This window comes from Prionailurus bengalensis, chromosome X (genome assembly GCF_016509475.1).
Source record: "Prionailurus bengalensis isolate Pbe53 chromosome X, Fcat_Pben_1.1_paternal_pri, whole genome shotgun sequence".
Lineage (NCBI taxonomy): Eukaryota > Metazoa > Chordata > Mammalia > Carnivora > Felidae > Prionailurus > Prionailurus bengalensis.
Window position 1 is genome coordinate 53765278 of NC_057361.1, and position 14242 is coordinate 53779519.

Genomic DNA, 14242 nt, shown 5'->3' on the forward strand with positions numbered 1-14242 from the left:
GATGTGATGGATCTGAAGACTAAAGTGAGAATCTCAAATGCTTGAAACAACCACTTGGTTTCGTGTTTTGAGATCCAGATTGGCATAAACTAAGCCAATAAACGAGAGCTGAACCAAACTATCAGCTTAAAATCTAAATTATTTCTCATACATAATGTCTAAATAGTAGAAATATTTTAGAAAACATGTTTTCAAATTCTGGCTTTGGCAGTAACTGGCTGGTTGACTTTGAGCAAATCCCTTCACCTCTCTGGGGTTGAAATAAGATGGTTTCTAAAAGTCTTTATGGATGTATGAATCTATAATGCATTCAGTCTTTTTACAGAGCATCTATTGTATTCCAAGCCCTTTGCTAGGGTCTCAAATCCATGTATTTATTTTAATTTCAAAATACTCCTGTAAGATAAATATTGCTATTTTTGGATGAGAAAACTGAGGCTCAGGGAGGTAAAAGTGATTTGTTGAAAGATCACATAGCTATTACAGGCAAGAGGAAGAATTTGATTCTAGGTCTTCTGATTTCAAATTAGTTTGCTTCTATGATACCACAATTGGAGTATGAAGAAATAAAGCAGTCTTATTACTACAAATGCAAGTATGTAGTGGAATCATATTGTCCCAGAAATGATATAAAGGTGATATGCCAGAAATTATTGCCAGGCTGAGGTATCAGGACTCTTAGGTTCTAGTACTAGTTCTGAGGACTTTAGGTGAGTCCCTTCCTTTTTGGGCCTCAATTTTCCTACCTCCGGAATACTAGGATACAGTAATAATGATTAAACAATAATACAAATTGTATTTGTACTATCTGGATCCTCTTGGGGCTTTTAACACTCTCTCCATTTTCCGTCCCAGAAAAGAAAGGCCTATGCCTATTGAAGGTGAGAAAATCCCTATATGGAATCTATTTTTTTTTTTTAGTTTTTATTCAAATTCCAGTTAGTTAATATACAGTGTAATATTAGTTTCAGGTGTACAATTTAGTGATTCAACACTTCTATATAACACCTGGTGCTTATCACAAGTGAACTCCTTAATCCCCATCTCCTATTTCACTCATCCCCCCACCCCCACCAACTCTGGAAATCATCAGTTCATTTTTTACAGTTAACAGTCTGTTTCTTGGCTTGCCTCTCTCTCTCTCTCTCTCTCCCTCTCTCACTTTTCCCCCCTTTGCTCATTTGTTTTGTTTTGAGTTACAGAGTGAAGAAAGAGCATTAAACCTTTAAAAAACAGAGAACTAAAAGGTCAGTCTTGACAGTGGGTTCTGTTAGGAAGGCTGCTGAGATTAAGACAGGTGGCCAAGAGTAGCTAAGAATTCCTGTGCTCCCTTGAGTGATCCTTTCACTCTAAAATAAACCTGTCCAGCCCAGTGTAGCCCAATGCAGAGAGAAATATGGAGGGAGAGAAAAGAGCATTGTTTTGTTGAAGGAAAAACTTGCAAATTCTAGGGAAAACAACGCAATTTGTCCTGGGTAATGGGGATCAGGCCCACATGATACTGAGATGACAGGAAGATAAGGTAAAGGAAAGAGAGGCTTGACCTACTGCTAGCTGACCTTCCCCCTAAGGCTATTTTCAAGTGTATATTAGTTAAACTATATCTAATTCCAAGTAGCCCAAAAATTCATTCACCCTTTCTCTTTCTCTCTTTCTCCATCTTTCTATTTCCCCCTCTCCTCCTTTGGTCATCTCTTCATTCTTGTTTTCTTTTGTTTTCTTTTCTTTCTTTTGATTTTATTTCTTTTCTTTTCTTTTCACCCACGACTCTTGCTCACCTTGCCTATTTCATTTCTTTTTTTTTTTCACCTTTCCCTCTTATTTTCCATCCTCAGTCTGGCCTTTCTTTAAGACTTCCTCCTGTGGACTCAGCTGGGAGAAAATATCCCTGCCCAAGTGAAAAGTTTACATAGGGTTTTACATCCTTTACCTCACCAGATTTTCATAGCAAACTTTTGAGGAGCCCAAAGGAGAGATTATTTCCATTTAACAGATCACCTCCACTTATAGCTCAGGATATTAGGTGCTTGTTCAATATCACAACTAATACATGATGATTCTGGAACTATAACCCTTTTTTTTCTACAATATGAAAACTTTCAGTTTTACCATTAAATACCCAAGTGATCCTTAAGGAGTTTTATGGGTTTTCCCTTTCTTCTATTCTTATACTGTATTATAAAAACAAATTAAAAATGACAACAACAGTAGCAACAACAAATGCAGTTTTGGGAAGAAAAAGAGGACTGGCCAGTGTGTTAGAAACTAAGAAAACTAATATTTATCAGGTGCTTGTTAAGTACTCAATGCTATCTCATTCAAACACAACTGAAAACAATACTCAAACCTGAATTTATCTGACTCAAAAGTTTTGATTTTTTTTCATTATATCATGTTGCTTCCAAAGAGACTAATCTCAGCCATATACATATACATGTACATGTATGCTTAGTATGTGTTACTGTGTATCGGAACTTATGAGTGTGTACATGTTGTAGCTATCTATAAAATGTTAAAGCTTCGTGATCCTGTCAAGTTTCATTTCTAAACCTGTTTCCCATTTGTAATAATAATAGCTATTAATACTTTTTGATTACTGACTTGGGCAACTTGATCACTTATTTGTGTCCTATTAACTTACAGATTTTAATTTATTTAATACTCAAAGCTACTCTGAGATGTAACTAATAGTATTAATTTAATTTCAAAGATGAAAACACTATGTCTAGAGAAATGAAGCAGTTTATAAAATCACAGAGCTTGGAAAAGTGGAGCCAGGATTTTGTTTAGGTAGTCTGATTCCAAACCCTGTGCACTGGATGAAAAATGGGGAAGACAATCCTTATCTCACAAAAGTTTAGAATTAACAAGATGGCAGATATAAAAACCATGTTGTATAGTGGGAAGTGCTAGGCAAATGCTAGGTAGCATTTTTCTCCCAGGATTTATTATCTAGCTCTTCTGGTCATTAGTCACCACTTTTTAATGCTTGTTCATTGTATGCTGAAGATCTGTACTGGTTTATTTATAGAATGTTTTCACATTTATTATGTACTTCTCTAATGGTGAAACTCTTACCTGGGGCAGTTTTCTCTCTAGTTAAGTGAGTTTAAGGCACAATAGCTTTGCTGGCATCTTTGCTTACACAAGGTCTATGTTATATCCAGACTTTTGTTGAATTAAGACACTCCCTTCCTGTTGAGTGTTCCAAGGAATTTGTGTGACCATATGTGGTACTATGTGTAGACACATGTAAATGCACCTGTGTTTCATTAGTGAATGTGAGTATTGGCAGAGTGTGAGAGCTTAAAAGGACTTTTTTTTTAAATTTTTTTTCAACGTTTATTTATTTTTGGGACAGAGAGAGACAGAGCATGAACGGGGGAGGGGCAGAGAGAGAGGGAGACACAGAATCGGAAACAGGCTCCAGGCTCTGAGCCATCAGCCCAGAGCCTGACGCGGGGCTCGAACTCACGGACCGCAAGATCGTGACCTGGCTGAAGGCGGACGCTTAACTGACTGCGCCACCCAGGCGCCCCTAAAAGGACTTTTTGAGAGCTCTTTATGTAAAATATTTTTTGTAGTTCTGCAATTTGCATTTCATTATATTCTCAAATATTCTGACCCCACAAAGGTAGTAACTATATAATGCAGCTCTATTATTTTATAGATAGGGAAACTCAGGCTCACTAAGGTGATGTAACTTGTGTAAAGTCACTCTTTAAATCAGTGGCAAACTTGAACTAGTGTCAACTAGTGGAAAAATGTATGTTTGGGGCGCCTGGGTGGCGCAGTCGGTTAGGCACCCGACTTCAGCCAGGTCACGATCTCGCGGTCCGTGAGTTCAAGCCCCGCCTCGGGCTCTGGGCTGATGGCTCAGAGCCTGGAGCCTGTTTCCGATTCTGTGTCTCCCTCTCTCTCTGCCCCTCCCCTGTTCATGCTCTGTCTCTCTCTGTCCCAAAAATAAATAAACGTTGAAAAAAAAATAAAAAAAAAAATAAAAATGTATGTTTGTGTCACTTTATGACACTCTAGTAGTAGCTGTTTATGGTATACCTGCAGAGCCCCCATCACCATTTTTGGCAAAAGATACACAAAGACTTCTAAGACATGATGTCCACCTCCAGAGAGTTTATAGTCAAATTTGGGAAATAAAAACAGTTCATGAGGCAGCTCACCGAAGGGTAACAAAAATACAAAGTCTGACTTAATGTAAGTAGTCTTTAAGAGGACACTGGTATAGAAAGCCTACAAAGGGCCTTCTGGGGAAGTTAGGATTTAGATTCGCCTTAGAGTAGAAATATAGAACATATGGTGTGTGGGGACAGTGCAGATTAATAAAACAAACAAACAAACAAACAAACGAAAACTATAGCCAGGGGGGAGAAGGAGAAGAAAACAAGCAGTTACTTTCTGTTATGTTCCAAACTCTAATTGTACTGAGGCCCTTTTGTGTAAGTTTTCAAATTTACTTCTCCAAGGTTGATATTATTATATATATTTCATAGGTAAGGAAAAAAAGTTTAGCATGGTTAAATATTACCAAAGACTGCCCAACTGGTCAGTGGGAAGCCTAGGTTTTGGAAAGAAAAATCCAGGAACAGGTCCTCCTCTATATCAAGGGCTTTCTGCCAAATCACATATGGAGACTGGGGATAAACACTTTGGCCACTGCTGTGTGGGGAAGGGCCTGAGATTTTGTAGACAAGTCTATTGTTCTGTTTATTAATAAAGGTAAATATCTAGGCCTAGCCAGAATAAATATCTGGGAATTTCCTATCCATATGTGAGTCTGTGCATATTTTTGATTTTCTCTTTTTGATTAACAGTCCCTATCTCATGAGTGTAGGACTAGGATTTAGTGAAATAATTTATATAAACCACTGAACATGGTGTTTAGTATATAGTAACTTCTCAATAAATGGCAGTTTCCATAATTATTATCATAATAATAAATGATATCAATTCAGTGTCTCCCTTCCAATATGAGTATGCATGTCTGTTTCTAGAAGTGATTATAACTACATATGATTGCATGTTTCAGAATGTACAGGGTTTTCCCAGATATGGCTATGGATATGGCATATTCATGTTCTCTGTGTATATATGTATGTGAGTGTGCAAGTATATTTTGTGGAAAGTGGTATAGTAAGGTGATTAAGAATATAGACAATGGAATCATAATTTCTGGGCTAACAACCCAACTCTAACTGATTGTTAATGAGGTGACCTTGTTCAAATTACTTTACACTTCTGTAGTTTTTTCCTCCATAATGTAGGGATAATAATGGCATATGTTTCATAGTGCGGTTGTGAGGATTAAAAGATTTAATCTACATGGGCTGCCTAGGTGGCTCAGTCAGTTAAGCATCCGACTTCGTCCCAGCTCATGATCTAGCGGTTTGTGAGTTCGAGCCCTGCTTTGGGCTCTGTGCTGATGGCTTGGAGCCTGGAGCCTGCTTCGGATTCTGTGTCTTCCTCTCTCTCTGCCCCTCCCCAGCTCATGCTCACACTCTGTCTCTGTCAAAAATAAATAAACTTTGGGGCGCCTGGGTGGCTCAGTCGGTTAAGCAGCCGACTTCGGCTCAGGTCATGATCTCGCGGTCCGTGAGTTCGAGCCCCCTGTCGGGCTCTGTGCTGACAGCTCAGAGCCTGGAGCCTGTTTCAGATTCTGTGTCTCCCTCTCTCTGGCCCTCCCCCTTTCATGCTCTGTCTTTCTCTGTCTCAAAAATAAATAAACGTTAAAAAAAAGTTAAAAAAATAAACTTAAAACAATTTAAAAAAAGATTTAATCTACATAAAACACATGGAATAGTGTCTGGCTTATTATGCACACTCAATAAATATCAATTTATTATTATTATTATTAAAGTACAAAGGTTCTGTGTGACAGTGTGGTTTTATGGGTGGATGCAAGTGCGTGCATTTCTGCTTTTAGATAAGATTGCATAAGCTTATTTATGTGTATTTATATTATTGTCTGCGTTTCTGAGTTTGACTGTAGCTGTGTATGGTATGACTGAATGTTTCATCCCCCCCCCCCCCACAAGTCTAACATCTTGGCTGATGTACTATGAAAACCTAGAATGAAAGCCTAGAGGTTTTTGTTCTCACTCTGACTCAGGATTGGTCCAATAAAAAGGGTTTGTGCATAGCAGAGAACATTTCATCTGAGAAGTTAATATTTCCCTCACATATTCTCACTTGTTTTGTTTCATTTTTCACTTCTTTGAAGTATAACATATATGCAGAAAAGTGCACAAATGCTAAATTTATAGCTCAATATATTTTCCAAGTTTATAGCTCAATATATTTTCACAAACTGAATACACGCATGTAACCAGTATGTGTAGATCAAGATACATAACATTACTTAGAAGCTTTTATCCTCTTCTTTTCTTAGTCACTTTTCCCTTCCTCATGTTTACTCCACAGGTAAACATTATCCTGACTTCTAACAACATAGATTAGTTTTGTCTGATTTTGTGCTTCACAGAAATTAATTCATATAGAATGTACCTTTTTCTCTGGTTTCTGGTGTCTTGTTTCTTTCTGTAACATTACATTTGCGAGAGACATCCATATTTTTATGTAAGGTTGTAGTGGGTTCATTATCATTGCTATATAGAATTCCATTGTATGAATAAAATACAATTTAGTCATTCATTCTAGTGTTCATGGACATTTAATTATCATTTGTTTTTAAACACAATTCAAAGAGGATGGGAAGTGACAACAATGAAAAAAGAAGCAGAGGAAGAATTGGTGACTTGACTTAGGTAATAAGTGAGTTAGTGTCCAAATCAGGTTTCTAGTGCCTGTTTTCTGATTCTTGGGCCAGAGTACATTCTTACTTTTATACTTTTGAAGGAACTCTATCCAGATTTCTAATCTGAAAGAAGTGATACATAATTATCACTATAAGTGACCTTTTAACTTTGCTCTCCAAAGTCCAATATACAGATATTATTGAATGTTTCTTGAACTGAAAGGGATCAGGTAAGAGAGAGAGAGATTCTGGGCTAATTGGTTTTTGCTTTCTCAGGCACTTTGTTTGGCTCTTGCCTTTTTAGTTTTCCAGACACACACAAAGCCCTTTTGTTTTCTTTCTTTCTTTCTTTCTTTCTTCTTTCTTTCTTCTTCTTTCTTTCTTTCATACCAGCAGCTATTCATTTGCCTGTTTCCCAGAGTTATGTGGGCCATGAAACCAGGCCATCTCTTCTGGGCTCTGTTGTTTCTGCAACCTTTGTGGCCCCGACTGACTGATGGGGCCACTCGAGTCTACTACTTGGGCATCCTGGATGTGCAGTGGAACTATGCTCCCAAGGGAAGGAATGTCATCATGAACCAGCCTCTGGACAATGATACGTATGTTTAATCATTTGTGCAATTATAGCTGGAGTGGGGGGGGGGCACCACTGAGCTCAGGAGGTAGCCTTTTGAAGACCTTTTTTCAGGGTGTGGTTAGCCAGCTCCTGATCTCCATGGCCATACACCCAGTGGCACGTTTCCTGGTAAGATGGTTAGTTCACTCAGGTGCCAGCATCCTATATGGAGTCTGCTTTTCCACACTGAGGTGTCCCAGCATTTTTAGGGTCCTAAAGGTAATTCCATATTCTCTTGATTCTAAAATGTTATCTACAATGCTTTCAAAGAAGAAAGAAATGTGAAAAATATACAGTATTTCTAAGATGTATGTGATGGAACCATGCTACCATAGGTCAGTGGAACTATATTGATTTCAGATATGTGAAAACTTGAAAAATTATGGTATCCTCAGAATCAGGTAACTAACAGTAATGGCTATCACCATGTAACACTTTCTCTATGACAGTCACCATACTAGAAATTTACATACTTTGTCTCACCTAATTCTCACAAAACTCTAGGACGTGAGTATGAATATCCTCATATTATAGATGAGAAAACTGAGATTCAGGAAGATCAAGTGACCTGCCCAAGTCCCACAGCTAGTAAATGGAAGAGCTGGAATTTAAGCCTGTGTAAAGTGAATACAAAATTGGTACTCTTGTCACAATTCTGCCTTTCACAGTTTCCATAAGATTAACCTTTCTTTTTTAATGGTTATTTTTGAGACAGAGAGAGAGTGTGTGATAGAGAGAAAGAGAGAGAGAGAGAGAAAGAGAGAGACAGCGACCAAGTGTGAGTGGGAGAGGGCAGAGGGAGAGGGAAACACAGAATCAGAAGCAGGTTCCAGGCTCTGAGCTGTCAGCACAGAGTCCAATACGGGGTTCAAACCCATAAACTGTGAGATCATGACTTGAGCCGAAGTCGGACACTCAACCAACTGAGCCACCCAGGCTTCCTGAGATTAACCTTTCTTAATCTTAGAGGCTTGAAGATTCTCCACAAATATCTATTGGGGAAAAAAAAGAAATGTATTAAATATTCTTTTGTGATATTGAGTCACTTTGTCTCCCCAAAGTGTCAGAGTTTTCTAAAGTTGATTGTAATGTCTTAGAACTCTATAAGAAAAACTAAAGTAAGACTAGCAGCTATCTTTTTTTTTAAAACCACCTTCCTATCCATCTAGTTTTGGAGTAACAGTCTTTTTATTAAAGGTGTCCTTGAGGGATAACTTTATTATCTTCCATTCCTAATACTTTGAAATAATAGTTAACATTTATTAAGCTGTTACTATTTTCCAGGCACTGTCTTAAGCTCTTTATGTATTTAAAATTTTTTAGTCACCAGTATTGACTGTTCAAGTTGGGTACCATGATTATGTCCATTTTACGATGGGAAAAATATGCATAAAGAAGTTAAATAACTTGGGGCACCTGGATGGCTCAGTTGGTTAAGCGCCCAACTCTTGACTTTGTCTCAGGTCATGATGTCACGGTTCATGAGTTTGAGCCCTACATTGGACTCTGTGCTGACAGTGCGGAGCCTACTTGGGATTCTGTCTTCTTCTCTTTCTGTCCCTCCCCCACTTGCTATCTCTCTCTCAATCTAAATACAAATAAACTTTAAAAAAAAGCTAAGTAACTTTCTCAAAGTTCCACAAATTTGTAAGTGACAATATGGGCAGTATGGGAATCATCTGGCTCCAGAGCTTGTGATCTTAACCATTATGCTAGAAGACCTCTCATATATAGCAAGATGACTCAAGTTCAGGTCATATGGATTGGGAGTTGATGACCTAAAAAGAGTGAGTCTGTAATTGCTTGTCTCTTCATTACTATATATTAGGTTGAAGTGTGAAATTGCCTTTTTTTTGTAGTTTAAAAGTGGTCAAATATCAACAATTTAATATGGTCTAATTTCAATTTTATATAGTTGAATTTAATGCTTCCAATTGTCTAACAGTTAGATTCTAACCTAAAGCTTCTGTGTTTTGATCAGTACAATCACATTTTCTTTTAAACAAAAATAGACATTTTTTGGTAAGCTCCCTCTGGAGAAAGGTCTCCAGATGTTTAAAGACTGTGGCAAAATTGTGCATCGTTATTTTCTTTCTTCCCAGAGTAGCTTCCAGCTTCTTAAAATCTGACAAGAACCGGATAGGGAGCAGCTACAAGAAGACCATCTACAAGGAATACAGAGATAGCTCTTATGTGGATGAAATAGCCCAGCCTACTTGGCTGGGCTTCTTGGGGCCAGTGTTGCAGGCTGAGGTGGGAGATGTCATCCTTATCCACCTGAAGAATTTTGCCACTCGTCCTTACACAATCCACCCCCATGGTGTTTTCTATGAGAAGGACTCAGAAGGTAAATCAGACCACCCTTTCTTTCTCCTATCCACAACGAAGACTGCATTTCTTTTAGTGTCATTTTAGAGACAGGAGCTGGGAATGAAAATAATATTTAATCTCCTTATTGATCTGAATTGGCAGGGTAGATAATATGGAGATTCAATCTACCTTTTATCATAAAGAATTACTTGAATAAGATTTTTTCAAAATTTTATTTAAATTATAGTTAGTTAAAATATGGTATAATATTGATTTCAGGAGTAGAATCTAGTGATTCATCACTTATATATAATACCCAGTGCTCATCAAAACAAGTGCCCTCCATAATATACATAAAATATTTGACTGTACTTTGGGAAGAGAAGAGTGTGCTTCAAATGTAATGGAGTGTTATTCTAGTGTCACAGTCTTTTTTTTTTGCATCCATATACCACATTTAATATAATTTACATATGTTTAATTTACTTATATGTTGAGGTGGGTTTTACTTGACTAGTTAACATATTATATTTTGTAAGCATTTATAATCCTAATTTCATTATTTTACCTTAACATTTTGAACAACACATTCTTTCTTCTGAATCTTAAATAATTCCGTAAACCCTTGAAAAACTTAGTGAGCATCAGGTACTGTGCCCATGGGTTTATTTATTTATTTATTTTTAATTTTAATTTATTTATTTAAATTCAAGTTAGTTAACATAGAGTGTAGTATTGGTTTCAGGAGTAGAACCCAGTGATTCATCATTTAAATATAACATCCAGTGTTCATCTCAGCACAGTGTCACAGTCTTCTGAAAGGTCCGGTTTTCTTCTTAAGAGGAAGTTCAGTTTACTAATCTGTAACCCCCATCCAATGGCCTATGATAATGACACAACAGTGAGTGAGGGAAGTAGAAGGGAATCAGGTTTTGACTGGGCCACTAACGTCCTGTATCACCTTGGGTAAGTTATTTTTCCACAGTTTTCTCCTCTGTAAAATGGGTAAGTGGACCAACTGATCATTAAGTTGGCTTCATTTAAAAAAGTAATTCTAATATAGTTAACATTCAATGTTATATTAGATTCAGATGTACAATATAGTGATTCAACACTTCCATACATCATCTGGTACTCATCACAAGTGCCCTCCTTAATCCCCATCACTTATTTAAGCCATCCCCCCACCCACCTTCCTTCTGATAACCATCAATTTGTTCTTTATAGTTATGAGTCTGTTTCTTGGTTTCTTCCCCCCTCCCCATTTTATTTATTTTGCTTATATGTTTTCTTTCTTAAATTCCACATATGAGTGAAATCACATGGCATTTGTCTTTCTCTGACTGAATGATTTTGCTTAGCATAATACTCTATAGTTCTATTCATATCATTGCAAATGGCAAGATTTCATTCTTTTTATGGCTGAATAATACTCCATTGCATATATATCTATATATCTATATCTATATCTATATATCTATATCTATATCTATCTATCTATCTATCTATCTATCTATATTATAGATATAAGCAACAGAAATAAAACGGGGAGGGGGAAGAAACCAAGAAACAGACTCATAACTCTATCTATAGATATCTATATTATAGATAGATAGATAGAGAGATGGATATCATATCTTCTTTATCCATCCATCAATGGATGCACACCTGGGCTGCTTCCATGTCTTGACTATTGTAAGTAATGCTACTATAAACATACGGGTGTATGTATCCCTTTGAATTAGTGTTTTTGCTCTACTCTAGAGGAAGGGGGTGGGTCCACACAGTGCTGGGTCCTTTAAGACTTCAAGTTTTGAATCCCAGCCATGTGCCAAAGAAAGCACACAGGAGAGCTGTGGTGCAGGGTAAGTTGACTGATATTGTTATTCTGTGATGGCTGCCTGAACAGTGCAGGGTGTAAGATCCCTTGTCTGGGAACAAGAGATTAGGGTGGTGCCATTCCCCCCACCCAACACCAACAGGATGGGACTTCAGAGCAGTACAGCAGCCCCCAGTGAAAGCAGGAAATGTTTACACTAAACCCACCCCCCTGTGCCTGGCAACTGCATATTTACTAGAACAAGACTGACTTTAAGCCAGCACAGAATGTCTCTCCTCTAGAAGACCAGCATAGGCAGCACCCAACATGCACTAAATATACTGAAAATTGAGTGCTTCAAAATGACACCTGCAGTTCTGGTGGAAATAGGTCCAGGCTTATTTTTTTCCTGTTTTTTTCTTTCTTCTTCTTCTTTTTTTCTTTCTTTCTTTCTTTCTTTCTTTTTTTTTTTTTTTTTGGAATCGGTTCATAGTTTCTTGTTTGTTTCATTTCCATTTCTGTTCTGTTTTGTTTTTTTGTGATCAGTCTTCTTTTTGTATTTTCTTTTTCTTTTTACTTTACTATTTTTTTCCTTTATTTTTCTCTGGAATCGACTGTATAGGTTTTTTTTTTTTAATTCGCTGTTTTTTTTTTAAATTCCCTTTCCATTTCTCTTGTTTTGGGGAATCAGGATTTTTTCCTCTAGGCTTATTTTAACAATCAAATCAAAGCACACCTACTTAAATGTCCAAACACTTCCCATTAAAATCAAAGAGAAACTCAACAGAGGACTGACCAGTGGGAAAGAGCAGACAAAACACAACAGCAGAGTGCACACAGCATATACCAGAAATACTTCTTAAAGTGCCACGTGACCCCTTTTTAATATAGCAGTACTCTCAGTTTCAGGAAACATAACACGCTTTTAAACCATGCAAAAGGCAGAAACTTAGCCAAAATGACAAGAGGAATTCTCCCCAAAAGAAAGGTCAAGAAGAAATCATAGCCAGGGAGTTGCTCAAAAAAGATATAAACAATACATCTGAACAAGAGTTTAGAACAACTGTCATAAGACTACTAGCTCGGCTTGAAAAAGGCATAGAAGACACCAGAGAAACCCTTACTGAATAGATCAAAGACCTAAAATCTAGTGAGGCTGAAATAAAAATTCTATAACTGAGATGCAAAACCAACTGGATTAGTCACAATGAGGACTGAAGAAGCAGAGGAGAGAATAGGTGATACAGAAGATAAAATTGTGGAAAATAATGAAGTTGAAAATAACAGGTAAAGTAAACTATTACAACATGAGGGGAGACTTAGGGAACTTAGTGACTCCATTAAATGAAACAATATCTGTATCATAAGAGTCCCAAAGGAAGATGAACAGGAAAAAAGGGGCAGAAGTTTTATTCAAACAAATTATCGCTGAGAACTTCCCTAATCTGGGAACGAAAAAAGGCATTCAAGTCCAAGAGACACAAAGAACTCCCCTCAAAATCAGCAAAAACACGTCATCAGCTTGACATATCAGAGTGAAACCTGAAAAATACAAAACTAAGAAATAACTTGGAAAGCAGCTAGGGACAAATGTCCTTAACCTACAAGGGTAGACACATATATGGTTAGCATCAGACTTGTCCACTAAAACTTGGCAAGCCAGAATGGAGTGGCAGGAGATATTTCACATGCTGAACAAGAAAAATATGCAGCCAAAAATTCTTTATACAGCAAGGCTGTCATTTAGAATAGAAGGAAAGATAAAGAGTTTCTCTTTTTCTTCTTCTTCTTTGGGGTCGATCCCCAGTAGTGTGATTACTGAATCATAGGGTAGTTTTATTTTTAATATTTTGAGGAACTTCAGTTAGCTTTAGTTTGAAATTCTGTAATTGTCTATTTTCCAAAGAGGGCCTGAAGAAAGGGCGGTGAGGGCAGGAATTCTGTCTTCTTTCTTGCTTCTATGCCATTGGTTTTGCACGAGGATACTATTGGATCAGGCTGTGCAGCACTTTCCATGGCCACAGCTCCTTCTCCAATGGCTGGCACCTCTCTAGGTGCTGGGAGGTTGATATAAAGTCTGTGGTTCTTTGGCTGGATATTACCTGAACAGGTGCCCTCTTCAGGTTGTGAGGACCACTGTCTCATATATCATCTCTCTCTTGGCTTCTATATCTGTTACGTTCGTTCTCACTCACCCTGAGATTGGGCATGTGCAATTTCATTTTTTAGGCTCCCTATACCCAGATGGCTCCTCTGGTCAGCTAAAAGCTGATGACTTTGTTCCCCCGGGAGGCAGCCACATTTACAACTGGACCATTCCAGAAGGCCACGCACCCACTGATGCTGACCCAGCATGCCTCACCTGGATCTACCATTCTCATGTAGATGCTCCACGAGACATTGCTACTGGTCTCATTGGACCCCTTATCACTTGTAAAAGAGGTACAGACCCCATGGGTGAGCTACTGAGATGTGGTGTGGGATATTTCCAGGAAGCAGTGATGTGTGTTGGATCACCTACATATTAAACAGGAACCTCAAGGAGTGTTAATCCAGCACCTTTATTTATTATTAGGAATAAACCACACTAAACTTCCTTTCTACTATTTTTTTTTATTTCATTACCTTTTAAAAAACTTTTGGGGCACTTGGGTGGCTCACTTGGTTAAGTGTTTGACTTTGGCTCAGGTCATGATCTTGTGGTTTGTGAGTTCAAGTGCTGCATCAG

The 14242-nt window shown here is 37.7% G+C and overlaps 1 protein-coding gene across 1 annotated transcript in view; it reads left to right on the forward strand.

The window, feature by feature from the left end:
- Nucleotides 1–7188: 7188 nt before the first annotated feature.
- Nucleotides 7189–14242, forward strand: part of HEPH (hephaestin) — an 82702-nt gene continuing 75648 nt past the window's right edge. The window contains exons 1-3 of the mRNA XM_043570332.1: nt 7189–7368; nt 9488–9732; nt 13744–13956. Coding sequence (XP_043426267.1) covers nt 7193–7368; nt 9488–9732; nt 13744–13956 — 634 coding nt within the window. The 5' untranslated portion in view covers nt 7189–7192. The remainder of the gene's footprint in view (nt 7369–9487; nt 9733–13743; nt 13957–14242) is intronic.